General features: G+C 56.8%; 1 protein-coding gene across 6 annotated transcripts; it reads left to right on the top strand.

The window, feature by feature from the left end:
* Window positions 1-27146, top strand: CAMKK1 (calcium/calmodulin dependent protein kinase kinase 1). Of its 6 annotated transcripts, XR_007473517.1 has the most exons (19): window positions 1-159; window positions 6685-6807; window positions 6923-7324; window positions 8224-8271; window positions 9036-9089; window positions 9639-9690; window positions 9941-10074; window positions 10519-10555; window positions 11411-11432; window positions 12684-12772; window positions 15988-16187; window positions 18025-18078; window positions 18708-18781; window positions 20458-20545; window positions 20766-20894; window positions 22948-23051; window positions 23415-23504; window positions 23604-23813; window positions 25188-27146. XR_007473517.1 is itself a non-coding variant. In XM_049702106.1 (17 exons), the coding sequence occupies exons 2-17, from the start codon at window positions 6775-6777 to the stop codon at window positions 26174-26176; spliced, it is 1536 nt and encodes a 511-aa protein (XP_049558063.1). In that variant the 5' UTR covers window positions 1-159; window positions 6685-6774; the 3' UTR covers window positions 26177-27146. The 6 variants fall into 6 exon arrangements, 4 of the variants coding, with proteins under 4 accessions (XP_049558063.1, XP_049558064.1, XP_033279097.1 ...); XR_007473516.1 differs by lacking the exon at window positions 23415-23504; XM_049702106.1 differs by lacking the exons at window positions 23415-23504; window positions 23604-23813 and having other exon boundaries at window positions 26161-27146.
* Window positions 27147-27424: the final 278 nt, after the last annotated feature.

The following is a 27424-nucleotide window of genomic DNA, read 5'->3' as shown; positions in this document are numbered from 1 at the left end:
CGCGGCGGCTGGCTGGGGAGCGAGCGCTGCTTGGAGCCCAGGGGCCGGCGGTCTGAGCTCCGTGATCTCGGCCCTGGATAGGCGGGCGGGGCGGGATGCGCGCCGCGGGAGCGAGCCTGGCCGTCCTCAGGGCCGCGGAGAATCTCGCTGGGCACCGAGGTAGGGGTCGGCTGGGAGGGGGCCGGGGAGCGGGAGGGGACGAACGCCTGAACGTCTGCTCGGAGCCTGCAGGCGAGAAGGATGGTCTGCGAGGACAGCCGAGAACTAGTCCATGCGGGGATCCTCCCCCTTCGGTCTGCGGGGCCCAGTCTATTAGATGCCTCCCGGAGCCTGCTTCTGTCTGCGCCGGCATCCGGGACCGCATCTATGAGGGCGCCCCGCCGTCTGCGTCCCTCTCCCAGCTCTGGTCTGCGGGACCGCGTCCATACCTGGCGTACTACCCCAGCCCCAGCTCTTGGTGGGAGGCCGTGTCTATGCGGAGTGGGCCCAGACAGGTGAACCCACGTGTGGATCTGCGCGGAGCGCTCCTCCCACACTGCCCACCTCCGAGTCTTCGTGCTGGAGCTGGGGCGGGGGGATGAATGGGACAGATGCGACGCGAGTGGTTTTAGCTGCGCAGTCCTCCCTGGTTGGGGCGGGGGTGGAGGAGGGCGGCGGAGGTGGATGCTGCGGTTTCGGCGGCCCGACAGGCACAGAACTGGTGGCTCGGAGGGTGCACACGTGCACAGGGACCTGTGTGTGGTGTTTGGAGGCGGGTGTGCGTGTGTCACGTGGGCACAGGAGTGTGCCTGTGTGCATTACAGGATGCAGTGGTGTGTGCGGGCGGGTCACGCGGATATCGGCGTGTGCCTGCTCCGGGAGTGGGGTGTGTGTGTGTGTGTATCTTGAGGGTGCAGGGGTGTGTAGAGAAGGCTGTGTCCCAGGTCACAGGACTGTGCCTCGGTGGGCTCGTATGGGGCTGTATATCTGTCAAGTGGGCCGGGAAGTGGGAGGAGCACACAGCTTGTGTCCTTGAGGGTGCACCGACTGCCCTCACAGCCCCCACTCCTTCCTTCAGTGCATACAGACTGAGCACCCACCGTGTGCCAGACCGTGTCCTAGGCCCACAGACTCTGGGGACTCCTGCCCCTTCCTTGGCCTCTTACCCTCAGTCCCCACAGAAGGCAGAGGGATGATTTTTTAAAACCTCATCCAAATCGAGTCACTCCCCTACTCAAAACCTTCCTCTGGCTTTCGAGGCCTCCTGGTCTCTGTCCAAAAAGACCCCCAAAGCCAAGCCCTGAGCCCCAGCCAGGAAGTGGCTCTCTGTCATGCACAGTGTGAACGTCTTTCCTCTCCTCTGAAACCCGTACTCAGCAATCATGAAAGCGCTTAAATGCCACCTCCTCCAGGAAGCCATCCGTGAGGCCAGGCACAGTGAATGACTGGGCCTTGTCATCCAGGTGTAACTCTGCTTGCCATCAGGTACCTCTCACACGTGGATACCCCACTCTGGTGACATCGGCCTCCTTGCTGTTCCTCAGACAGTGCAAGCACCGTCTCACCTCACAGCCTTTGCGGTTGCTGTGCCTAAAATGCCCTCCCCAGATATCCACACAGTTCGCTCCCTCACTTCCTTCAGATTCTGCTCAAATCCTGCATCAGAAAGGCCTTTCCTGATCGCCCTGTATAAATAGCACCCCCCAGTGCCTCACTCTTGATTCCACTTGACACGATTGTATTTCTTCTCCATAGCATGTACTGTTTGACATACCATCTATTAATTCCTGGCTTTCTTGTTTGTTGCTTCTTGCCCCACTAGAAATTAAACTTCATCAGAGCAGGGACTTTGTTTTTTTGGTTCACTGCTTTATTTCCTGGGAACTAGCACAGTGCCTGGGCATATACAGCAGGTGCTCAATGAGTTTTTTTTGCATGAATGAATGACCCTGGGTTTGCGTCCCAGAAGTCTGTGTCCCTGGCTGCTCCCTAGCCTGTGAGCCCCAGTCTGAGTCTAGGTCTCCTGCTCTTCTGTCCTCCAGATTCCAAGATCCCGGAAGGCCAGGTCTGGAAGAACTGAGACCAAATTTGCATGTTAGGAATATTCCCTCTAACAACTGGTCTGGAGGATGGGGTGTGGTGGGGTTGGGGTGTGAGCCTGGAGGCGGGTGACCTGTGTGGCGGAAACAGGGGGGAAGGAAAGTGGAGGTCTGCGTCTGGACTTTTTAAGGAGTTGGGCTCAGTGACCTCATCCAGCACAGCAGTGGGGAGATCAGGAAGGAGATGTCTGAACTGCCCTCCAGCAGCAAAGGAGAGGGAGGTGTGTTCTGGCAGAAGGCACAGCTTGGACAAAGGCCTGGCAGCAGAACAGAGTCTGCAGTTTGGGACTTGCAGCCAGAGTGGAGAGTAAGTGTGGGGTTAGGGGGGATAAGGATGGGCAAAAGGGAGAAGATGGCTGATAAGGAGGGCTCCTGGGTTTCTGGGCTGGGAGAACTGCGGGGCGGGGGGGGGCACTCGTCTCAGCAATGGGGACAGAGGAGGAAGAGCAGACTCAGGGAAATGCTGAGTTGAACTGGAGCCTCTTGGAACCGAGCTGCCAGGGAACACGGAGGGGAGGAGGCGCAGACCTGCTCTGGAGGATGCGGGGGCAGAGGGAGGGGGGAGGCCTGGAGACTCTCAGCCAAGGGCGCTCAGGATGTGCTGAGGGCTGCCGTGCGGAATCAGGCACAGAGCCCATCTCGGCGCCTGGGGCCTCCCTGGGAATGGGGGGGCGGGGGCGCGTCCTCACAGCAGGCGTCCTCGAGCATGACAGACGCCTGGGCCTCCCTCGAGGGCACTGAGTCATCCTGGGCGGGGGCGGGAGCCACAGAGGCCACCGTTGCCAGGGCCATCCAGACACTTGTCAGGAGCATAAACATGGCTCCTGTGAGGCAGCCCAGTGATGTCAAGGCCACTTTCTGTGTCTGGCCCGGGTGACTGGACCACCTCCTTACAGCTTTCCCTTCTGGCCTGCCCTCTGCCAGCCAGGGCCACAGCTTGTCTTGCCTAGATGATAGCTGGACCCCTGCTCAACCTGGCCCTGAGGTTCCCAGCAGCCTTCCAGAACTCAGGGTGAGGCCTGACTGGTACCTGAAGTCATCCCAGGAGAGGCTGCTTGAACCAGCGTGGATGAGAGCAGAATGCCCCTGCTCTGTCCTGCGCTGGGCCTCCTCCGAGGGACCCAGGTGATGAGGCACATCCTGAGGGGGAGGCCTGGCCAAGCAGGGTCTGGAGCCAGGGTCTGCATCCCTTGGGAATAGCCAGACACCTGTGCATGAGGGATGTAGCCTGGGAGGAGAAGCCTGAGGGGGTAATGTGCCAGGCCACCTGGGAGCGGGGGGCAGATATGGGGCTGCGCTTTGTACGTACATCAGGGCTCGCTCTCGGTGGCCGTGCCGCAGACTCATCCCAGCTCCACGTCGCTCAGGCACAATCCTCTTCAACATTCACAGTCTCATCCATTTCCTCCCGTAGCCCTGGGAGGCGGCATGATGGTGGCTCTCTGTGCAGTTCACAGATGATCAAGCTGAGGCCCCGAGGAGCTCAGTGACCCGTCCAGACAGCACAGTCACAGGCTGGGAGGACAGACTCGGGTAGCATTTTTCAGTGAGCGAGGGCCTGAGCCTGGCCATTCTCGGCTGCAGGACCAGGCTGGTCCCTGGGAGGCTCCCCATGCCCATAGGAGTCCTTGCTCTGTCCTGGGCCTGGGCGCCAGCCTGTCTGTCCTTCTATTTGCCCATGTGGCTCCTAGCCACCTGCTGAGTCAGTTTATATGTAGTGTGCACGGAGGCCTCAGCTTAGAGAGGGCCTTGAGAGACCCCCTGGGTGAGCCTCCAGAGAGGGGTGGGTCCTGCCCAAGACACACAGCCCAGCCCAGCAGGCAGCCCCAGGCTGGTAGACTGTTGACCATGTGGGAAGTTCAAACTTGATGCTGTGGGATCACATTGCTATGGCCCCGAGGGGCGCAGGCCCCACCCCCCATTCTGGGACACACATATGCAAAGACCTAAAGGCACACAACGCACATGAACACACTTATCCACAAGTATAGACCACACCCATAGAGTTTTGTTTCCGTGCAGATGCCCTCCTGTGTGCATTCCACTGCCCCCGGCCCCCCCCCCCCCACACACACACTGTCACCCCGAGCCTACAGCCCTGCTTACACGTACTCTCTCACGCGGACACACGGCCCTGTCTCCTGGACACGAGGCAGGAACCTGGGGCCTCCCCAGGGCGCCTCCTGCACAGACGTGCTTAGTCACCTGAATTTGATCCAGGCGGGAGGGAGGGCGGAGGGCCTGACGTCAGCCCTCACAGCTGCCTCGTGCCGCCCGCGCATCCATCTGGGCCACCACGTGTCCCAGGCAATCACAACAACGGCAGCACAACTCCGTTTTACGGGGCTTCGTCAGTGGCAGGCCTGGTTCTGAGCCTGGGAAGGGTGTTCACTCCTTTTCACAGCCCCGCGGGCGGGTGATACTGCTGTTAACCTCATTCTGCAGATGGGGAAAACCCAGGCACAGAGTGCAGTCACCTGCCCACGGGCACATGGCCAGGAAGGAGCGTAGCCTGGCAGCCTGGCTTCAGAGCCTGGGTCCTCAACCAGGTAACAGGGCCCCAAACTGGAGCAGGAAGGCTCTGCCCTGACCTGCTGTGTGACCTTGCTGGGCCCTACTTTCCCAATCTGAGAAAAGAGGGAAAGAGAGTTGAAGGAGGATGGCCTGTGGCTGGGGTAACAGCCTCAGGGAAATCCTATGCAAACTTGATGGGCTAGGGCAGCCTGTGACCTCTGCCTGGGGTGACTCTCAGTCCCCTCGGTCACTGCTGTGGACAAGAGGACAGGAGGTCCGCACACTGCCATTTGTTCCCTGCCATGGGCTTGCCTTAGGCTCCCTGGGGTCTCCTTCCCCCTCTCTGCTGTTCCATCTGTCTAATGGGGCCAGGACTGTAATGATCACTATGGCAACTACTCGTTCATTCAAAAAATATTTACTGTTTCTCTGTGCCAGACACTGCTGCTGATGCCAGTAATCTTATGGAGACGAGGCAGACAAGAGCCCTAACCTGTGGAGTTTATATTCTGGTGGGAGAAAAAGGGCCTACAGAGTGAGGGGGAGGGGCGGCAGGGTGAGCCACCTACAGGGTGGGCCAGGCTTGTAGGGCTCCCTTTAGCCTTGGCTTCTTCCTTCCTGCAACCATCTGGTTCCCAAAGCCTCCCTGATGCTCTAATTCCATTCCACCTCCTCCAAGGAGGCCTCCATGATGCTCCAGCCCTACTCCCTTCCTCACCTACTTCAGAGAGTCCTCCCCGATGTTCTACTCCTACTTGCCACTCTCACCTTCTCCAGGGAGGCCTCCCTGATGCTCTAGCCTCACCAACCCCCACTCCCCTCACTCCTTTAGGTCCAGTGTCCATGTCTTTTCCTGTTGCCAGTCTAAATTCCCTTCTCCCTTCCTTTCTGCATGCCAACATCAGCTCCACCAGGCTTCTACTCATACAATACACTGTGTGCCAGGCACAGGGGGTCTGGACCACACCCTTACCCACAATCCATCTCCAAGTTTTGCTGTGGCCTTAGGAATCTGGGAAGGTCCTGCATCTGTGGTACAGATGGGGAGACTGAGGCTCAGAGTCAGGAAGGAGCTGCCCAGGGCCCACAGCAGGTTGGCCGGCAGGACTGGAACCCAGCCCAGGCTTCTCTGTGGCCAGTGGACTCCAGTGAACCCCGCCTCCTTGACATCTGTCAAAGCAAGGTGATGGGGGAATAAGGGGTGTAACGGAGACCACGTTCTCAAAATTGTTGTGTGGTGACAGCACAAGTTACCGCCAGACAGGAAGGGCAGAGGGTCAGGAGTCCATTTACTTCCTTTTCCTGAGAAGATGCTGAGTCTGGTCCAGGAAAGGGGAGGGGCATCGAGTGGGGTGGGGCCAGTGCTCAGCCTGGGGCAGAAATGGAGTCCCAGCCTGAGTATCAGGGTTCAGCCCTGGGTCAGGGTTCAGCCCAGAGCTGTAGTTGAGTGTGAGGTCTGGGGCTGGAGGTTGGAGGTTGGTTCGGGGTTCAAGCTGGAGTTAGTCCTTGGCCTGGAGGCTCAGACTGCAATAGGGCCAGTGTGGATATAAGGCCAGGCCAGGGGGAGCATCTCAGCCTGAACAGATGTGGGGAACATTTTAGCCACATGAATAAACTGGAAGGAAAAACCAGGAGAAATAAGTGCAGTGAAGTCTCTCTTCACAGTCACCAAAGTAGCAGCCTCCTTCTCTAATGGACCCTGTCCTGGGTTGCCGGCTCTGCTAGGGCAGGGAAGAGAGGAATGGGAGACTTGCCCCGTGGCCCTGGAGGGTCTCCTGGAGGAAGTGAGATGGGTGGGAGAGGCTGGAGACCCAGGGAAGTCTTCCTGGAGGCAGTGAGGGGTGGAGGGGGGGCCTGGATCAGCTTCCAGGCGGCCACAGCAGCAGCATTGGAATGCTCTGTTGTCAGGGGGTGGGGCTGTGAGTCACTGCGCTGTCTGCTGGATGGGGGCCTGAGCTGACCTGGGGCTCTGTTTCTCCCAGTACTGCTGGGCCTCCAGTGTTCTGCCCATGTCTGTCTGTCCTGACTCCAGAATATCAGATTCTCCCTGCTTCCCTGTGAAGCCAGGAAGGCTGATGTTCCTGTTTTACAGATGCGGACACTGAGGTCTAGAGGGCTGGTGTGCAGCAGAGCCAGATGAGTTCCTGGAATTCCTTTAGTTAGTAGGGAGACTTGAGTTTGGATGCTGGCAACCCAGGCAGAGGGAACAGGCCAGGTAAAGACATGGAGGTGGGACTCACAGTTTGTGGCTACGATGGGAGAAGGGCCTAGAAATCTGACCTCCTTGCTCTGTGGCCGGGATTGAAGGCTTCTCTGCCCTCTTTTCTCAGGTTCCCAGTAAGGCTGCACAGAGGAACCCGCTGACTGTGGCAATGGAGGGGGGCCCAGCGGTCTGCTGCCAGGACCCTCGGGCAGAGTTGGTGGAGCGAGTGGCAGCCATGGATGTGGCCCACTTGGAGGAGACGGATGGCAGCCCAGAGCCCACCAGGAACTGTGTGGACCCTTCACCACGGGCCAGAGCTGCCTCCGTGATCCCCGGCGGTACTTCAAGATGCCCCGCCGCCCGGCCCGGCCTCTCGGCTAGGAAGTTCTCCCTGCAGGAGCGGCCAGCGGGGAGCTGCCTGGAGGCTCAGGCTGCACCTTACGCCACAGGGCCTGCCAGCCACATCTCCCCACGGGCATGGCGCAGGCCCACCATCGAGTCCCACCATGTGGCCATCTCGGACGCAGAGGTTGGTGGGGCAGAGCTAGGGGGTGCCCACGAGCTTTTCAGTAGTCCTCAGTGAAGACCCTTTGCTGTTCCTATCCCTGCCACACAGCTGTCTAGCCTTTGGTTTGCATACCCCCAGAGCTGAGGAGCTCACTACCTCACTACATGGTCTCTTCCCACCCAGGGGAGCTTCATCTGAGCCAGTTGCTGCCTCCTGTAAGTCTCACCATTCCCACCCCCAGTCCAGGCCTAGGAAATAGGTCCCTCCCTTATTCCCCCAAGAAGTCCTCTTAGAGATTTGAAGATAGACAGTGCGTCCTCCTGTCCCCCAAGTCTTCCCCAGCTTGAACCTTCCACCTCTAATCCTGCCTCTTAGAGTCTGCTCTGACTCAGGAGCTGCCAGCAGGCTTCCACCCTCTGGGCTCCGTCCTTGCCACTTAGATCTGAAAGGGAACCCAAGTACTGAGCAATCTCCAGGCTTCAGAAGCTGAGCGTTTCACGCCTGAGCCAGGGCTCTGGTCTCCTGTCCCCAAGGCTCTCCTCCTCTTTCTTGTCCATGCAGTCTCCTCATTCAGCTGCTTCTGGAAATACTTGCTCATGGGTTTCTCCCATCAGGGTCTCCCAGCCCCCAGCATCCAGGTAGGAATCAGTGCATTTTTCCACCACTTCCTAGGGAGCAAAGCATAGGCATGCTTCACCATTCATGTTTTCAAACATTCTCCAAGTCTTGCCACTTTCGGCTTCACTTTTGGCATTGGCACTACCTCACTTGCCTATGTAAACTTGAAAGGTGGGTGAGACCCAGGGTCTGGGAGCAAGGGGCCTGGGGCCAGGATGGGGCCCTGGACGTGCTCCTGGAGTGGGAGCAGTGCTGCTTCTGGATCAAGCTTTACCTGATGTCCTCTCTCTTTCCCCCACCAGGACTGTGTGCAGCTGAACCAGTACAAGCTGCAGAGTGAGATTGGCAAGGTAGGCCTGGGGGCAGGCCAGGAGCAGTGGGAACTTGTCTGGGGGATTTGCGGAGGCAGCCTGTCCAGATCCTCTGCTTGGCAAAATCCCCTCTCCTCCTCTGGGAATGTGAGGCTGGGCCAAGAAGGTCCTAGCCTGGAAGTGAGGAAAGTTTTGTCCTCTATAGGAAACACCTGGGGTGGGGGGTGGGCGATGACTCCTGATTCCTGACTCCCCAGAGGTTTTTTTTTTTAATATAAATTTATTTATTTATTTGTTTTTGGCTGTGTTGGGTCTTCGTTGCTGTGCGCGGGCTTTCTCTAGTTGCGGTGAGCGGGGGCTACTCTTCGTCGTGGTGCGCGGGCTTCTCATTGCGGTGGTTTCTCTTAATGTGGAACACGGGCTCTAGAGCACAGGCTCAGTAGTTGTGGCGCACGGGCTTAGTTGCTCCATGGCACATGGGATCTTCCCAGACCAGCGCTCGAACCTGTGTCCCCTGCATTGGCAGGCGGATTCTTAACCACTGCGCCACCAGGGAAGTCCCCTCCCCAGAGTTTTTGATGGAAGGGACTGGGGAAGGCATAGAGCTGTGTTGAGCCCAGCAGGGGCAGTGACCAGGGCATAGGAGCCCTCTCCCTGCCCGCCTGAAATTTATGCCCACTGGGGCAGGGGTGGAGATGGGAAGCGGGGGGAGGGGGCTGGAGCTGTTCAGGCTCCCCTTCTCCTGGGCTAGTCCTGGGGGAGGCTGTCCTGTCCAGCGGGGGCTGACCTGTGCCTATCTGCAGGGTGCCTACGGCGTGGTGAGGCTGGCCTACAACGAAAGTGAAGACAGGCACTATGTGAGTCTGGGGATAGACTCACTATGTGAGTCTAGGGCCCCTCCAAGCTGGGCCCTAGGAGGCTGGGAGGGTGGGCAGCGGCTGTGCTAAGACAGAGGACAAGGCTGCCTGTGAACAGAGTGAGCTCCCTCTAGTTGCTGCATGCAGGCTCTTTAGTTGTGGCGCGTGGGCTTCATTGCCCCGCGGCATGTGGGATCTTAGTTCTCTGACCAGGGATCGAACCCACGTCCCCTGCATCGGAAGGCAGATTCTTAACCACTGGACCACCAGGGAATTCTCGGGAATGAGCTTCTTGACCCTGGGGATATGCAAGCAGAGGCTGGATGCCTCTAAGGGGAGAGCTCTAGAAAGGCTTGTTGGGGGGAATAGGGGTGAGGCCTAGGTTCAGATATGGCTCCCTCCTAACCCAGCATAACTGCAGCCAGTCCATATCCTCAGTGCCAGTGCCAGATGCTCATGTGCCTTTCTGGACCTCAGTCCACATGTAACCAGCCTGTTCTAACCCCTGGTGGCTTCACACAAGTGACATGTCTGCCCCTCCCTCCTCAGGCAATGAAAGTTCTTTCCAAGAAGAAGTTACTGAAGCAGTATGGCTTTCCACGTACGTATCTGTCTGGTCCTGGGCTTGGGAGCTCCTGGCCTGGGCAGAGGAGGAAGAGACCTCGGAGGCTAGTTTTGGTTAGGACTGGGGGTAGACAGGGAGAAAATGAGCAAAGGCCTGGTGGTGGGACTGTGCTTGGGGGTTTGAGGCCAAGGCCATGGTCTTGCAAGATTCTTGCTTGAGGCTGGTCGCAGGGCCGTGGTGAGGCCCAGCCTCCTGCAACTGGCTGGACTCCCCTTCCTGGTCACAGGTCGCCCTCCCCCTAGAGGGTCCCAGGCTGCCCAGGCAGGACCAGCCAAGCAGCTGCTGCCCCTGGAGCGGGTGTACCAGGAGATCGCCATCCTGAAGAAGCTGGACCACGTGAATGTGGTCAAGCTGATCGAGGTAAGTGGTGAGCCAGTGAGGCCTGTGGAGTAGCCTCTGGTGCAGGGGGCACTTGGCACGGACCCAGCGATCCCGCTGAGGGACATATGCCAAAGGCAGGGCCAGAATTGGGGTGGGGGCTGCCGGGAGGCTTCTGGGGTCAGCTCAGGCTGGTCTGGGATGTTCTCAAGTTCTCATGGAGGGGGACGAGCTGCCCCAGAGGCAAGAAGTGAGCCCCCATCATGGCAGGAGGGGAAGAGGGGCTGGGTGCCCTGTGGTGAACCCAGGTCGGGGCCAGCGATTCCTGAGGCCTCATCTGCCTGGTGCCTGCAGAGTTCCTGCTGCATCGTCCAGGGTGGCTGTGGAGCACACTAGGGGTCCTAGGGCTGGTGAGGACGAGACAGCCTGGGATGCCCGCCCCATAACTCCCCAAGACTCACCCTCATGTGTGCTCCCTCTCACCAGGTCCTGGATGACCCAGCTGAGGACAATCTCTATTTGGGTGAGTGACCCAGCTCATCCCCAAAGCAGCTTACCCCGGTGGGTCTGAGTGCTCCCCGGAGACACACTTGACATTTAGATGGGCTGTGTGCAACGCACTGACCTCCTGGGGGCAGGGAGGAAACACATGTTCTCAAGGCCCAGATTCTCTTGCCCAGCCCTGCTGAGCCAGGCTCAGAATATCCAGTTAGATTCAACAAATATTCCCAAGCCCCCCCACTCCACTGATCGGAGAGATGGTGGATCAGATAGATACAGGAAGTAGGCTATGTGATGTGGGTTCCCAGACCCTATCTGATAACTCTGTGCCTCAGTTTCCTCACCTGTAAAATGGGGATAATAATGGTATCTACCTCCTAGTGTTGATGTGAGAAGAAAATGAGTTATTATATACAAGACACATTAGCTATTATTAGTAATAGTATGCTGTTGTTATTACTTAAGTGCCCGATTCAGGGCTGGGCTTAGCAGCTCTCAGGGAATGGCCAGAAGGAACACTGGCTTAGGAATCAGAGGCCAAGTCTTTAGCCTCCACTCCCTCTCCTACCTGCCTATCTGCTATGACCTGTAGGAAAATTCCTGCCCCTTCTCTGAGGTTCCATTTCCCCCCTATAAAAGGGATCCATGTTGATGGTCCTCACTCGGCACCTGGGAATCTAGTGAGGCAGGTCCATAGTCGACCCACGCTCATTTACTTCCTCTGATACCCTGGGACCCCTGTCCTATCCCTCCCTCAAGTACGCCTGGATGCCTGCCCCCTCTCCCACCCTCCAGAAGAGGGAGGAACCTTGGCATCGGCTGTTTTTTCAGGCTGGCTGCACCTTACCTACTCTTCTTTTCTTCTCTTTTCTTTCAGTGTTTGACCTCCTGAGAAAGGGGTGAGTTCCCCATCCCGATCAGGCAGGTCAAGTCTTCCTTTCCTTCCCTGTATCCCTAGTCCTGGGGTCAGCTACTCTAGCAAAAAAAAAGAGGTCCAGCCTCTGTCCTTAGGGAGCTGTGGTCTGGGTTGGGGAGTGGGGGCAGAACGAGAGACCAAGAGGATGATTCTTTGAAGGCCGGTGGGGTCAGTGAGACTGGAATAGCCAGGGAGGCCTCAGGAAGAGGCGGTGGGTTTTGAGCCAGGACTTGAAGAACTGGAAAGAAGATTTTGATGGAGAAGAGAGAGAAGAAAGGAATATTTCTCCAGCAAAAGTATAGAGATGGAACTCAACTCTCATCTGTATTCAAATCACAAAGAGTTCTTTCAGTTTTACAAGTTTGTGAGTTGGGTGGCTGGGATGCCATTCACTCCCATTTACAAAAGGGAAGCTGAGGTTCAGAGAGGGTAAGTGGCTTGCCCAAAGTCACACAGCAAGTCACTGATGAAATCTAGGGTTGTAACTCATGTTTGCCTTGTCTGACCTTCTCAGGGTATGTGAAGAACAGCAGACATGCAGTAAAGGGCACGGGGCTGGGTGGACTGGGGGCCCTCACTGCCAAGGCCTGAATACAGGCTGTGACTTGTCTCTCTGCCTGGGAGGCTACCTAAAGACCAATTTGGGGAAGGGGCAGGGAGTGATGTCCTTTTAAAACTCAGGGGCTTTCAGCATTTTTGACCTCCATTCAAAGTAAGAAATACAAGTTTTACATTGCCATCCATATCTGTAATTGAAACCAAAGTTTTATAAAACAGTGTATTACATGTGATATACTCTGATATATTCTACTTCATTAGGGAAAAAAAAAAAAAAAAAAAAGCAGTAGGCATCCACTAAATTGATTTCATGACCTTCTTGGTCCTGGACCTACAGTTTGAAAACACTGCCCTAAATGGCATCTTCACAACTGTTTGATTATAGATAATTAAGTACTTAGAAGAAGGAATACCAAGCCAATCAGAAATTAAGATAAAGCTAATTTGAAATTGTAGTGATTGAAAAGGGATATTTGCGTCTATGCGTGTTTTCAAATTTTCATTATATGGGAGAAGAAGCTACTATCTGGGGTTTTAGGGACACGTTCGAGCATAGAGGGCTCCCAAAAGGTCCTGAGGGGTCTGTACGGCCCAGTCCCTGTTCGCCTCCACCTGACATCTGCCTTTACTCATCCTGATTCCGGCGAAATATCCCTCCTCCCCGCCCTCCCCATAGGCCGGTCATGGAAGTGCCCTGCGACAAGCCCTTCCCCGAGGAGCAAGCTCGTCTCTACCTGAGGGACATCATCCTGGGTCTTGAGTACTGTGAGTAAGGGGCTGCCTGCCCCCCTGAGGCTGGAGACCCGGGGGGAGTGGAGGGGACACAAGAGGAGACGGAGCCCAGGCTGAGCAGACTCTGAGCAGTTCCTGTCAGTCAGTGCTGATCTACCAATCATCTTTAGTTGGGGGTGGGGAAATGGGCCGGTGGGCGGGGCCGAAACTTCCTGAACAGGTAGGGTGGCGGCAGACTTCACTGGGCATGCGCCAGGTCCTTCTCGGCGCCTGGTCGTCACCGCGTCGGCCAGCGCCTCGGACGTTCAGCGTGTATCTCACCTCCGCTGAATTCTTAGCCAAGCTTAGCCTCTCCACTGGGCCTCAAGAGCTGTGGGAAGGAATTTATGTCCAGCGGCTCGAGGAGGAGTCTGTCCTGGTATGGGGCCAGTGGGTGGTAGCAGAGTCCGTTTACTGTGAGGGGCCCTAAGGTGATGAGAGCTCAGAAGGGAGAATGTTCGTTTAGCCTCTATCTGTGGAATTCATTTATTCATTCATTTATCCATTTACGAGTACCTACTAAGTGCCAGCTGGGGGCGTGTGGATGCCAAAGACCCAGAAGTGATCTCAAGGATCTCGCAGCCTAGTGGGAGGGACGGGAACCTAAGCAGTGCCTGCCAAGGCTGGGGAGGCACAGGGGCTGTCAGAGCACTAAGGGACCAGGGGTGGCTTCCTGGAGGAGGCCACTTATGAGTAGGGTCCTGAAAGATGAGTAGGAGTTCGTTGGCTAGTTTGAGGCATGGTGGGAGGAAGTACACCAGGCGGAGAGAACTGCATGTCAGTGGCACGGAGGGGAGTACTATTTGAGACTGGGGAGAAGTTCAATTTGGTTAAGTCCAACCTGGGAGCCAGGGATAGGGAAAGATGATGCTGTAAACACTGTCCAGGCTGCACCGCGAGGGCTGGGAATGCCTCCATAGAGGACTTTCATGACTTTATCCTGTCAGCCTTGTGAGCCCCTGAGGGCTTTGAGCAGGGGAGGGGAGTGACAGGATTTGTGTCTTGGAAAGCTCTGTCTGGCAGCGTATGGTGGCTGGATGGAGGACAAGAGGCCACCAGCTGGTCAGGGAGGAGGCTGGTTCTACAGCCCAACTGACAGATGGTGAGGCCTGGATTAGGGCAGCGGCAGCGGGAAGCAAATGTGAACGAGGTGAGGTGGGCAGCAGTGGGTGACTAACTGGTCATGGGGAGAAGAGGGCCCGCAGGCACCTAGGGTTCTGGCCTGGTTTGGGGAGTGGGGCACAGGCCATCCCTCTGAAATCTCAGCTTGGTTTATCAGAAGCATATTCTCTCCCTAGGGGAACAGGTGAGGACCAGCTGAGGTTTGACCTGCAGTGAATGTCTTTATCTCATCTGAGGCACTCCAGTGCCTTCATTTTAATGATGTCTTTGTACCTATGGGGAAACTGAGGCACAGAGAGGGAAGGGCTTTGCAGAAAGTCCCTAACAAGAGCCTAGAGGTGTGAGAAGGGGGGCACTTCACCCTGGTGTGGTCGGCAGCAGACACAACCCTGTACCAGCTTGGCTTCCACCCACTTCTTGTCCCGGGCCTGTTGTCTCCCATCCTCTCTCCTTGCAAAAAAAAAAAAAAACAGAAAAAACAAGCTAATCCCATCTGGCTCTTGGGTAAAGCCTCATCAGGACCCAGCTAACCATGAAGAAGGGCTTTCTGGAGTGAACTGGTCAGCAGCAGGGACTGGACAGGCAGACAAATGGTGGCACCCGGTGCTGAAGACCCGCCTTCTGACTCTGGCCCCCAGAAGGGAGAGCTGAGGCTGCCCGGGGAAGGCCCTGTGGTCGGGGAGGCTCAGGCCTGATTCTTACAGACGGGGCAAGTGCAGCCATGCAGGTAGGAGAAGCAGTCGCATCTGGAATACATCTCAGAGGTCCAGTCCATAGAACTTGCTGATGCATTGGATGTGGGGTCTGAAGGAGAGAGGAGTTGAGGCTTTTGGCCTGAGCAGCTGATAATATGGCCATTAACTAAATGGGAAAGACTAGAAGAGGAGCAGAGCTTTTCTGTTCTGTTTGTTTGGTGGTGCTGTGTGTGTGTGTGTTTAGGTGGGGCGGGGGTTGCAGACAAGAGAAGTCAAGTTCTCAATTAAATATGTGATTGACAAATACTGAAGTGTATGTTGAGATGTCTGTGGGATATCCATGTGGATAAAGAGCTGGGAGTTCAAGGGCGATGCCAGGGTTTGTGATAAGAATCTGAGCCCACTTTCCATGGTCCAATACACAGCCTCCTGAGCGTCTGTGTTCTGATGGGTGTGTGTCAAATGCTTTGTGTGTACCTGGCACATAGGAGGCAGTCGCTATAGGGCCATGGGTCCTGTTGTTATTCTTATCAATATATGATGTTCACTCCCCCTGCCCCCAGCCTTCCTCTCCTTCTCCTTCCCCCTCCCCTTCCCTCCTTCCCATTCCATTCCCTCCTCTCCAACACCCTGGGGTCTGTTGGTCCAGGGGAACGTATTTGTTGAGCAGGGAGCCCATAAGTGGATGGCTGTGGGATGAGGTCAGTGCCTTTTCTCTGCTGGGACATTGCTGGTCATCTCAGCCTGAGCTGCCCGTCTCTTCCCGGCAGTGCTGGACCCAGGAAGCAGGGTGGGCACTCAGCCTACTAGAGAGGGCCGACCCTTACCCCGGCCACGTTCATCCCGGCAGTCCCAAGGCCTGGGGTGCCCTCCCTCTCCAAAACCTCATCAGCCCAGAGTCCCTAGGGCTGAGGTGATACCTCTGCAGGATACCCCACAATCCCACCCTCAGTCCGAGGAACAGGGACAGCTGTGACAGGCTGGGTGCGGGGGATGGAACTGGGGAAAGATTTTGATGGGCTTCAAGCCTGTAGACAACACTCACATGGGAGGGCCAGGGATGGCCTACGGAGGACCCCTTCCCCCAGTTTCCTCTGACGTCCACCCTCAGTGGCAGATGCCTTGATTGCCATGGAGAGAGCACTGGTCTTGGGGTCCAAAGATTCCTAAGAGTCCGGTCCCGGCTCTGTTACTAACAGCCTAGGTTAGTGTCTTCACTGCATAGCTGAGCAGGGGGCCCTAGATCCTTAAGAGATGAATGTGTGCAGGGGACAGGAAGTCCCCGCTCCTTCTCTCCTGGAGTTTGAGGCAGCCTCCACAGCCAGGAAAGAGCAGGTGGGGGTTCTGGGCGGCAGGGCCCCAGGCCAGCGCTCGAGCTGCCTCTCTCTGCAGTGCACTACCAGAAGATCATCCACAGGGACATCAAGCCATCCAACCTGCTCCTGGGGGACGACGGGCACGTGAAGATCGCCGACTTCGGCGTCAGCAACCAGTTTGAGGGGAACGACGCTCGGCTGTCCAGCACGGCCGGGACCCCAGCGTTCATGGCCCCTGAGGCCATTTCTGAGTCCGGCCAGAGCTTCAGTGGGAAGGTGGATCCCAGGACCCGGGCTAGGTTGGGGTTCAGGTGGAGGGGTGGGGGTACGTGCCACGGGGTCCCATTTCCAACCTGAGGGTGCCAGGGTCCTCATGTCTCAGGAGGGACTGAACATGGTCCCCTCCGTCATGTTTGCCTCCTTCTGGAGTCCGACAAACTCGCAGAACTTGGGCCTCCTCTCGTCCTCCAGCAAAACGGCCCCAAGTCTTCCCTGCAGATACTTCCCGCCAGCTGCTCTGTGCTGAGTTCTGGGCTGGGCTGTGGAACACATGGAGCCTGGATGGCCCAGCTCCCTGCCCTTCTGGTCATGGTGCAAGGGCAGGAGAGCTTGTGTCTGGGGGGACATCAGAGCTTCCCCTGACTTCTTGGATATGGCGGCCTTTGAACTAGGCCTTGAAGAATGGGGAGAATTTGAGCCCAGAGAACATACAAGGGAACTGAGGGGCACAGCGGGGCTTGGACAGAGTTTAAAGGGTCTGGAAGTCCTAAGGGTCTGGGCTTTGTCCTAAGTGACAGAGGCAGTGGCAAAGGTTTCTGAGCAGGGACTGTGGTTCTGTGTGTCCCCCGGCACATCCTGCTCTACCTGTGAAGTACTGGCTGCCCCACTGTGGTTCTGCCATGGAGGAAATGGTTGAGAGGCACTTGGACACGTGTGTGAGTGTGGAGCTCAGGAGACGGCTGTAGACAGAGATTTTTTTTTTTAACTTTTAATATAATTCCAAATTTACAGAAAAATTGCAAGAATAATACAAAAAACTCCCCTATATCTTTTATTCAGATTCACCAATTATTGACATTTTGTTCCATTTACCTTTTCACTGTCTCTCCGTATATTTATAGAAGTTGGAGACATTTTGCCCCTTTATCACTAAATACTTCTGGAGGTATTTTCTGAGAACAAGGACATTCTCTTACATAACCTCAGTACAGTTATCAAAGTTAGGACATTTATCATCGATAAAAGACTGTTATCTAATCGACCTTGTTCAGATTTCATCGGTTGTCCCCATACTGTCCTTTAATGCCTTTTCTTTTTCTGGTCTGGGATCTGATTCAGGGTCAGTCACTGCATTCACTTGTCACATCTCTTTGGGGTCCTTTAATCTGGAAAAGTGGCTTGACCTTGACATATTTGAAGAGAACAGGCCTGTTATTTTGTAGAATGATGTCAGTTTGCATTTGTCTGGTGTTCCCTGATCGGATTCAGATGAGGCATCTGTGGCAGGAATACGTAGGCAGAGATTTGAGAATCATTCACATAAGAGAGAAAGTGGATACTGGGAGAGGAGGTGGGGTTCCAGAGGAGGAGCCTGTAGAGACAGGGCACATTCAAGGGTGCAGGGAAGCCCCAAGGGGCTGTGGAGGTAGCTGAGGGCCAGGGGCTGTTCTGGTGTCAGAAAGAAGGTGGATGGTGGCTTTTCCAGTGGATCATCAGGAAGAGGGATGACTTCTCGAAGCCAGAGCTGGTTTAGCGAGTACAAGTTCAACATATACTGTCGTTTCTGGGGTGCGTCTGTGTCGTGCGTACAGCAAATGCGACCCTGTAGATGAAGGGGGTTTTGTACCTGTTGAGTTGGAAACATGTCTGGTTTGGGCCCATTCCAAGGAGACTTGGAAACCCTTGACAGCAAGGGCCCTGGTCTGGCTGTCCCTGTGTCCGCAGTGCTCAGCACAGGGTCCAGCATGGAACAGGGGCCTGGGAGTGTTTGTTGAGTGAATACATGACTGAGGAAGGAGGTTCCCCACTTGCCCTCTCCCATGGCCCACTGAAGCTGGGTGACCAAGGGGTGTCAGTTCCTTTTGGGGGACTGATATGAGCTGTTTCTTTCTAGGCCTTGGACGTGTGGGCCACAGGGATCACGCTGTACTGCTTTGTCTACGGGAAGGTGAGTGCTGGGTGGGCTGGCAGAGGTGGGGCAGCCCTGGCACCATGGGCTGGGCACCATGGGTCAGGATGCATGACAGATGCAGGCCCTGCCTTTGTGTCCTTAAGTAAAGTGACTTTTGAAAGAGCCCACCCAGCTCAGAGAAGATGGAAAGAAAAGGGACTTTTCTGTTCTTTTGTCCCCTTGGGGGGATGGATTCATGTGCAGGAGTCCTGGGACCGCAGACATCCCAAGGGAGGTGTAGATGGTGCCATTCATTCATTCACATATTCACTCACTCATTCATTCATTCAACAAATTGTCCTTGACCTCTGCTCTGGGTCAGGCCGGACACCCAACCTTGACGTGCCGAGATCCCCGTCCGCACGCGCTCCCACTCCAGGGACCGTGCTGAGGCACAGGGGGGAATCTCAGGGAACATGTTCCCAAACTTCAGGCCCTGGCAGTGCAGGCCTTGCTGCGAGTGGTTGTCATGCACTCATTCGTTCAGTCCACATTTGTTGAGCATCTCCTGTGGGCTAGGACCTGCACAAGTTAGACGAGGTCCCCCCCAGCTCACGAGGAGCCCGGAGCTGCCCCCAGCGAGCTGAGGTGCTGGGCGCCGCATCCTTTGTCTCTCCCCACCGCAGTGCCCATTCATCGATGATTTCATCCTGGCCCTGCACCGCAAGATCAAGAATGAGGCCATCGTGTTCCCGGAGGAGTGAGTTGTCCACCACGGGCCCCGCCCACCCCCAGGGAGGCGTGTCTGGGTTTTAGCAAAGCTTTTGTCCTTTCCGGGCCCCACCCCAGCCTGCAGATCTGGAGGTTGGGGTGCTGCTCCCTGGGAGCAAATGGAGGGACATATGAGCGGGGTCTCAGACATCTGGGTTGGATCTCATTGAACAGATGGGAACTCTGAGGCTGGGAGTGGGGCAGGGATGACCCCAGGTCACACATTCATCCTGCTTCTTCACTGAAGGCCTCCAGGAGGTCAGTGACATCAACCCCATGCAGACCCTGCACCCGCGGGGAGCCTCCACCTTCTCCACACGGGGTGGGGGGGCTTCACGATGCCAGTGCACTCCCCCGTTTCACAGATGGAAAAGTGGAGGCTCAGTGGGTCTGGGATTTGAAGCGACTCCCTCCCCCTTGCCCCTTCCTTTGTGACTGAGGTCTCTGAGCCCAGAAGGACTGTTTGGAGAGGCCTCCCCACCCATCCATGGTTCTCCCGATTATGATGCCAGCTACCATGGCAGCCAGCCTGAGTCCCCTAGCGCCTCACTTTTCAGGGCCCTTTTACCATCTGCGCAGAGTGCCCAGGTCAGAAACCACCCTGGGAATTGTCCTCGGGGTCCCTGCCCCTCACACCCACTTCCTGTTTGGCCCCAAGCCGTGCTCAGTCCACCTCTTACATTTCTCTCGGTTCCGTTGCCAACGGCACCCCCTGCCTAGTTCAGGCCTCTGCCTTGTCCAGCTACTGCAGTCAGGCCAGAGTGACCCTGATGAAGCGCAACAGATCTCACCACGCCGCCTGCTGAAAGTTTTTCCAAGGCTTCCCAAAGCCCACAGGAAGAGGCACGCCCTGGCCCGGGCATTCAAGGACCCCTGGGTTCCCCCACCTGTTCACCTGCCTCCAGCTCCCTGCTCCCTGCCGCCATCCCTACGGCAGTGGCTTCTTCCCCTTTCCCGTGACTGCTTGACTCCCAGCCTTTCCCCCCTCAGACCCCCGCGGTATATCCTTCTCCCCAGCCCAGGAGTTTGAAAAGGGATTAAGTATCTAGGACAGCAGAGGGAGCCAAGGTCATAGCCCTGAGAGTAGGTTCCTTCTCCCAAGAATTTAAGTAGCAACGAAGCCTGAAGTTTAAGCAGAGACAGTCGAAGCTTATGCGGGGCTGAGTCCTGCTCTCCTCCCCCTGAGTCTCACCCCTGCCCTCCCTCTTCTGGGTGGCGGTGAGCCTCGGTTTCCTCCTCTGTCAAATGGGTATCTTCCCTGGCCGCCTCCCAGGCGGAGGAGAAGATAAGATGGTGAGTGGGGGCGAAGGCCTCTTGGGGGTCCCATAAAGCGACTCTTCTCGCATTATCCTTGCCACCTCTGCCTCCCAGGGGGTGTCCAGCACCCATGGGACCCCGTTTATGTCTGTGACCTCTGCCCCCTGAGGGAGAATGCTTTTCTTCGTACTCAGGGGAGAAGGATATCCATACGCTTGTTCTGGAGCTCTCTCCTTCCACCCTGGTGCCTTTGGGGGTGTCCCTCCTGCTCTCTGAGAAGGGGGGTCGGCGGTGTCTCTGCCCTGGTGTGCACTGATCAGGGAAGCCTGGAGCAGGGTGGAATGCAGAGGTGGGAAGCAAAGGACCATCAGCTGTCTCTCCCTCGTCTCCTTCCTTCCCCTTCTTTAGGCCAAAGGTCAGCGAAGAGCTCAAGGACTTAATCCTGAAGATGCTAGACAAGAACCCTGAAACAAGAATTGGGGTGCCAGACATCAAGGTTGGGGAACCAGAGGTGCTGGGCTGGGCTGGGCCACAGAAAACAGGCCTCAGTTTCCCCTTCTGGGGAGCCTTACACTGGGGACTTCTGTGTGTTGGGTTGGGGTTTGGGGTTTTTGGGCTTTGGACCCTCAAGGCGACTGCGGGTGGGATGCCTAGGTCCCTCGCTTGCCGATGTCTGTCGCCTGTGGCCCTGACCCTCCCTGCCCTCTGCTCTGCAGTCGCATCCCTGGGTGACCAAGAATGGGGAGGAGCCCCTTCCCTCGGAGGAGGAGCATTGCACCGTGGTAGAGGTGACGGAGGAGGAGGTGAAGAACTCAGTCAGGCTCATCCCCAGCTGGACCACAGTGGTAAGAGGATGTGGGGGGAGGCACCGACTCCTGGGAGGGCCTGGGGGGTGGGCGTGGCTGCCGCCTGAGACTAGCTCTGTGCTGGGCCCTGTGGGGGGCAGAGGGCTTCCTGGTTGGCCAGCCCCGATGCTGGGCCCTTGAGGCCACTGTTCCGCTAGAGGCCCACAGGAACAAGGTCACATTATTCAGCCTCGTGGTGGGGAGACCAGGAGGTGTGGTGAGGAGAGCGAATGGTTTAAATATACTGCCCTCACTGAGTGTCCACATTCACCACGACCGGAGAAGCATTTCCTTCCTTCCTTCCTCCCTCCTTCCCTCCCTCCCTTTCTTCCTTCCTAACGTTTATTGAGCTTCTGCTATCTTCCAGGCACTGGCCTAGGTGCCAAGGACGTGAGAGGGAAAAGGCCTAGCGTGCCTTTGATTTGGAGACGTGGTCCCGGGGCCCCCGCGTGTCAGGCAGACACCACCCGTGTGCTCCCTCCGCTTTCCTCTCATGTTTCAGCTGTTCGCATCCTCCTCTGGACAGCTCCCACGTTAACAGTTGGGAGTTATTAACGTAGCCCCTCATGGCCATCTGGGTTTTTTTGTGGGGGGACACTGAGAGCCATGGCTTGCCCTGCGCTGAGGTTTCACAGTGAGTCGGGGTGAGCACAAGGCCGGGAGAGCGAGCTGGGGCCCGTGCCTGGCATGGGGTCTGGCCTGTGCACTTCATGCCTCCCTACTGGGTCCAGTAGGGCCAGCGGGCTAAAATCCTGTGCTCTACAGAGCTCCAGGGCTGTATGGGGTCCCTGGAATTGTCAGCTCCCATAGGGTCCCTACTGCCACTTCCCTGGTCTTAACCATACTCTCTTTTCTAAACCACTGGACTCGCCTCCCAGGTTGTCCCCCTGCCCTTCCTCCACCCTTGCCCCCACTACAGTTAACACCCAACTCAGCAGCCAGGGTGGTCCAGGGACCTGGTCATGTCCCTTCTCAGCTCAGACCCTGCTCACTCAGGCCTCCATGTTGCTCAGAGTAAGAGCCACGCACCTGACTGCCTGGCAGACCCTGCATGGCCTGCCTGCCCCCCTTTCCCCTGCCCACCTCCTCTCCTCCCTCCGTTCACTCCAACCACATGCCACGGAAGCTGCCGCCCCAGTGCCTTTGAACATCCCTTCCCTCCGCCTGGGGTCCTCTGGCCCAGATGTCCACAGGGCCGCTTCCTCATCCCTCCAGGTCTTCACTCCACAGTCACCTTCTCAGTGAGAAGTGAGTGAACCTTCCCAGCCCCTTATTGAAAATTCCAGCCTCCTCTTTGTCATACCTCATCCCCCTTCCTTGTTTTATATTTTCCTCCTGAGCCCTTACCACTAACTAACATATGTTCTACTGATCTGTCTTATTTATTGCCTGTCCCCGCAACTAGAATATAAACTCGATGAGGGCAAGAATTTTTGTCTCGTGGTCCCTGTGCCTCGAATAGTGTCTGGCATATGTAGGCGCTCAATAAATACTTTCTGTTGGAAGGAAGGAGGAAGGAGGTAAGAAGTAAAGGCGCCCCGATGCTATGCTGGTGTGTGAGAATTTGCGTGCGTGTGGGCAGGAGGATGGAGCTGTCCTTGTAGCGGGAGGAGGGACAGTCAGAGAGCTAGGGCACAGCAGCCTGTCCCCTCCTGGCATCCCCCCAGGCCACTGCGCAGCTCCTCTCTGGCCCCTGGGACAGCCTCTTCTCGACTCCATCCTTCCTGTGTAGCCAGAAGGCATTTCCTAATTGCACTCCCCATGCCCTCAGCCTCGCATTCCAGACCCTTCCTGGTCTGCTCCTGGCCTCTGTGCCCGCCACGCACCAGATGCACCGGGCTCCTCGCCGTTCCCAGAATTCACCCTCAACCAGCTCCCCTCCGTGCTCTTGCCATTTCTTCTGCTTGGGATGTGCTTCCTTGCTCTGCCCAAGGAAAGGGAGCTTTAGCAGGGCCCACCCAGCAGCCTCCCCGTCCGGGAGTCAGGGTGGAGGCTGCCAGTGCGTCTGGGAACCCGGGGGCCTGTGTTCCTCACGCTGATGTGTCTTCCCCAGATCCTGGTTAAGTCCATGCTGAGAAAGCGTTCCTTTGGGAACCCGTTTGAGCCCCAGGCGCGGAGGGAAGAGCGATCCATGTCTGCCCCAGGAAGCTTATTGTCGTAAGTACTGGTGGGCTGAGGCCTGCAGGGTGCTCCCTGCGGTGGGGTGAGGGCTGGGGCCCCTCCCCTCACTCTCAGCATCACCAGGCTGTGCAGGCTGAGCCCGGAGCCTGGGGACTCGGCCAGGCCTCAGAGCAGGGCCCTGTCTGCACCTCTGTTCTCAGCCCACGGCAGCCTAGTCGAGGTTTGCAGGCAGACCTCTTTGTAGAAGGTTGGTTTGTGTGTGGAGGGAGGGACACTTCTGCTGACTCTTCCTGGTCCGGGAGTGGGGTGGGTCAGCTGCCTTCCTGAGTGGCCTGTGCTATACATCCGGCCATTGCCGAGGCCGTGCACCCAGTCAGCACTTCGTAAATGCTTGTTCAGCGAGTAAGGACAGGCAGACTGGTGACGACGATGCTGGGCCAGGGAAGAGGAACCCCCAGTGCTGCCAGCTGCCGCCTCAGAGCCCGGCAGGTACATTCGCCACCTCCTGGGGGAGGGCAGAAAAGCAGTTCCCCAGACCTCCGTGAGCCTTGCCCTCAGCGTTTCCACCTCCTTCCACTGAAATAAAAGTCTGGGATGCTGACAAGGCCTGCTGGAGTTTGCGCACAGACCTGCAGAGAGAAAACAGTAAGGGGGTCCTGGACCAGAATGTGGTCCTGGGACTTGGGTCGCCTTCCTCTAGCCTGCGAAGGGAGCTGCGGGACAGAGGGGCTGTGCCAGCCAGCCCGCTCTGCGGAGGAGATGTGCTCCCCTGGGAGGTGAGCGGCGGCTGCCGTCCAGGTACGTCGGCCTCTGGGGAAGGAGCAGTTTCACTTGTGCTGTCCGGGGGCCCAGATGTGGGTTTCGTCTGTGTGAGACCACCCTCTTCAGACGTACGGGGTCCCATCATAGTGGACAAGCTGGTGTCTGCTCCCTGCCAGAGGTTGCTTGCACCCAGGGAGGTCCACGTATCAACCTCTTGCCCTCCTCTTGACAGACTCCCTGGCCTAAGTGGGGTGAGCTCTGGGGCCTGGGAGAGGCCTCGACTGTCCAAAGCTTACTTCCTGTTCCCTGTCTCTTCTGTGAGGTGGCCAGTCCTAGGGAAGGGGTTCCCTGGGCTCTTTCAGATCTGCAGGCTGCGATGCTGGAATTGGGCATAGTGTAGGGGACCACATATTCTGCGTCCAAATGGAGCCACTCTTGAGAGCGAAAGAGGAAGCTATTACTAACTATGCCAGGGACAACAGGCAGAACTAGGACCATGAGGCGCAAACCTGGACGTCTGGTCTCCAGCTCAGTGTCTGTGACTGGGCGCCCCCTAGTGGTGGTTCGGGCCAGTCACAGGCCAGGGACGCATCCACGCAGGGCACAGGGCTGGGCATGAAGAGTACACCTGAACAAGGCAATCGTTGTCCTTTCGTGGACATGTTAATGGGGAGACAGGTCAGTTCCTTCATCTGGACTGTGAAGGGATTGGGCTTAACACTTCCCAGCTATAACATTCTATAGTTCTGTGACTCAAGTTTAATTTTGAAAAGCAGGTTTTACCTCGTCAGAGTCCCAACATTTGTCCTTGATTGTCTCTGTTTTTTATGCTTCGGGATAATTGTTGAAACTCTACAGTAGATTTAAATGAGATTGATCCTTTTTAAAGGTATCAAAATCCACTCATTGATCATGTTTTAAAAAAAAAGGTCTTAGGGGAAAAAAGCAGATACAGGAATCTACTGAATATGTGACAGAATCCTGAGACCGATAGGTAGAATCTGTCCTGTGAACAAAGAAAAGAAAATGCAAAACCAAAGCCCTTCGACCCAGGACCATGGGGGCTGATCTAGGCCAACCTAGAAGGCCTGTGACCCGGCTGGTCCTTGAGGGTGCAGGGAAGTCAGCTCAGGAAGGTCAGATCTGGAGAGGCTCCGGAAGCCTGGCTGGGAAATCTAGACTTGGTCTCCAGGCAGTAGGGAGCCACGGAGGGTTGTGGCCTGAGACTAGGGGTGAGGAGACCAGCAAGGGACCACAATGCAGGAGAGTGAGACTGAGATGAGCTTAGAAAGGAGGTGAGGGGGGATTTGAGAGATGTGGATATAAATGCCTGTGAGTGTGTGTGAGTGTCCTCGTGCATGCGATGTTCTGACCCCTGAGGTCCCTCTGCCTCTGGTGTCCCCTGAACAGGAAGGATGGGTGTGGTGAAGGAGGCAAAAGCCCGGAGCTCCCCGGCGTCCAAGAAGATGAGGCTGCGTCCTGAGCCCCTGCATGCGCCCAGGGCCGCCCGGCAGCACGCTCATCCTGCGCCTCCAAAGGCCCACTGCCCTCATGCCAACAGCCGCCCCTGCGGGCAGGGGGCTGGGGACTGTGGCCCCTCTCCTGGCCCTCCTCCCCTGTCGTGCTGCATGACCTCCACAAGTGCGTGTCCAGGGACAGGATCGGAATATGTGTCACCTGGGGTTTGGGGGGGGTAGGGCTCCCACAAAGCCTTTTGTTTCGTCCTGGCTCTCCCTGGCGGGACCCATTCTTTGGGGAAGCTGGGTGCCCGTGGTGCCTTAGAAACCTCACCGGCTGGTTGGCAAGGCCCAGGGGCAGGAGGCAGGAAACCAAGATGACAGGTGGAAGCCTCGTTTGCTACCACCGCAGAGGCCGGGTGGGCGTGGCTCAGCCGCCACCTGCACAAGGAGGGGTGTACCCTGCCCTCCTCAGGGGGGCGCTGCCAGAGCTCTTGTCTACTGAGAACACTGACGTGGAGGCTCTGAGCCCTTGGTGGGTGTTCCTGGGCCTCACGGGGGCGGGGGCCAGTATTGGAGAATCCAGGTTCCTCTTTCGTTATCTTTTTTTTGGTAACTTGATGGGGGAGGTAGGTGCAAAGCTCTGCCTGGGAACACGTATCGAGCTTTCCTCCAGCTTTGGGTGGTTCCCAGCGTACCCACCATCACTTGGCAGCCAAGTGGATTGGACTGGCCTTCCCGGATTGTGTTTCACACTCTGGAGGATGGGCTGAGTGAGGCTTGGAGCAGAGGCCCGAACCAGGAACACCAGCCTTCCCTGCCCGCCTCCCTCCCTCCCCCCGTGGCTCCCCAGAGCCCTGGCTGCCAGAGATACCAGGGCTGACATGGACCGAGGGCCCTGGACTCACAGGGCTGTGACCTTGCAGATGCTGGAGTAACTGAAATCCAGGCTGCGCTCCAGCACCGGCCTCCCCATCTGGTCCTGGAAGCTGCCCTCGCGTTCCAATGATGAAGGACCAAGTGCCCAGGTTGGAGGCCTCGCTAGAGCTGGAACCCTGGTGGGGTGTGTGCGCTGGCAGGTGGCCACGGAGAGGTGGGCCTTCTGTCGCTGGCTCACCCCAGAACAGTTGTCATCCCACCTGCTCAGAGCTGGAGCCGACTTCTCTCTGGGATCAGTGCCTGGCTTGCTGGCTTGGCCTTGACTGACCAAATGCTGAAGAGACTGACCCCCAAAGGAAAATGAAGCAGGACTCACATACCTGCCCTGAAGACATGGGCCAGACAAGGGATTTCAGTCACCCTCACGGGGCTCCTGTTGCAGGAGAACTCTGTTCGGAAGGGAAGGAGGTGGGGCTGGAGGAAGGCTGCATCCCACGTGTGTCTGTGCCTGTGGGTGTACATCACCTCTCCATGCACGCACGCCCGTGCGTGCCCATCTGCTGCACACAGCATGTCTTGCACCAGCACGTGCATCTGTAATATAGTGTCTATGTTTATTTAAGGCTCTGAGCAGAACGCGGCCAGTTGTCATCGGGTCCACATTTCTCCCTGCTCCTCTGCAGTAAGGCATTGTAACCCAGGGCTTAAACAATAATTCGGTACTGTTCTTAAGAACACTTTTTATAGAGTTCATGGGAGGCCATTCACGGATCAGCAGGTTTTCCCTGAGCATCTCTGTGCTGGGGCCTTGGAGGGTAGGGGTTTCAGGGACACGCTCCCCCCTCGCAGAGCTCCAAGGTGGGCCCGGCTTCATTGCCCACGCTCACCCCATCACTGAGGGTTTGGACTGGCATTATTGTTTCTGAATGTAGCACAAGGGATGGACAGACTCCATAAGAGTGTTTTAAAAATTAACTTCCTAGGAAGTGAGTTAAAAATAATAAAAGCCCTTTCCTGAGTTAAAACAAAACAACCCCCCCAAAGCTTGGTATATGTACCTTTTCTGCATCTGGGTGTGGCTTTGCTAACTTTTCTGCAGGGGTCTGAGTAGGGCAATAGTGGAGGAGCTCTGGGGGTGGGAGAGGGAGGGAGGGAGGGTTGATTTGGAGGGGGAGGGGCTACAGTCCAGGATGTGGCTCAGTCTCCTGGGTAGGTCTTGTGGCCCCTCCTTGGGAAGAACAGGGTGTTTGGGAGCCAGTGCGTGGCCTGTCAGGGCATCCTGCCTGTTTTGCAGGGGCCCAGGGAGGCCAG

This window comes from Orcinus orca, chromosome 19 (assembly GCF_937001465.1).
Source record: "Orcinus orca chromosome 19, mOrcOrc1.1, whole genome shotgun sequence".
In the NCBI taxonomy this organism is placed as follows: Eukaryota; Metazoa; Chordata; class Mammalia; order Artiodactyla; family Delphinidae; genus Orcinus; species Orcinus orca.
Note: the sequence above shows the minus strand (reverse complement) of the source record. Positions and strands in the feature narration are given on the sequence as shown.

Excerpts from the sequence above, each read along its gene's own strand:
- CAMKK1 (XM_033423206.2), top strand. The coding sequence starts at position 6,775 with ATGCTGGCAACCCAGGCAGAGGGAACAGGCCAG. Across the intron at positions 20,895-22,947 it reads TCCCCAGCTGGACCACAGTG|ATCCTGGTTAAGTCCATGCT; the intron begins GTAAGAGGATGT and ends TGTCTTCCCCAG. Across the intron at positions 23,052-25,187 it reads GCCCCAGGAAGCTTATTGTC|GAAGGATGGGTGTGGTGAAG; the intron begins GTAAGTACTGGT and ends TCCCCTGAACAG.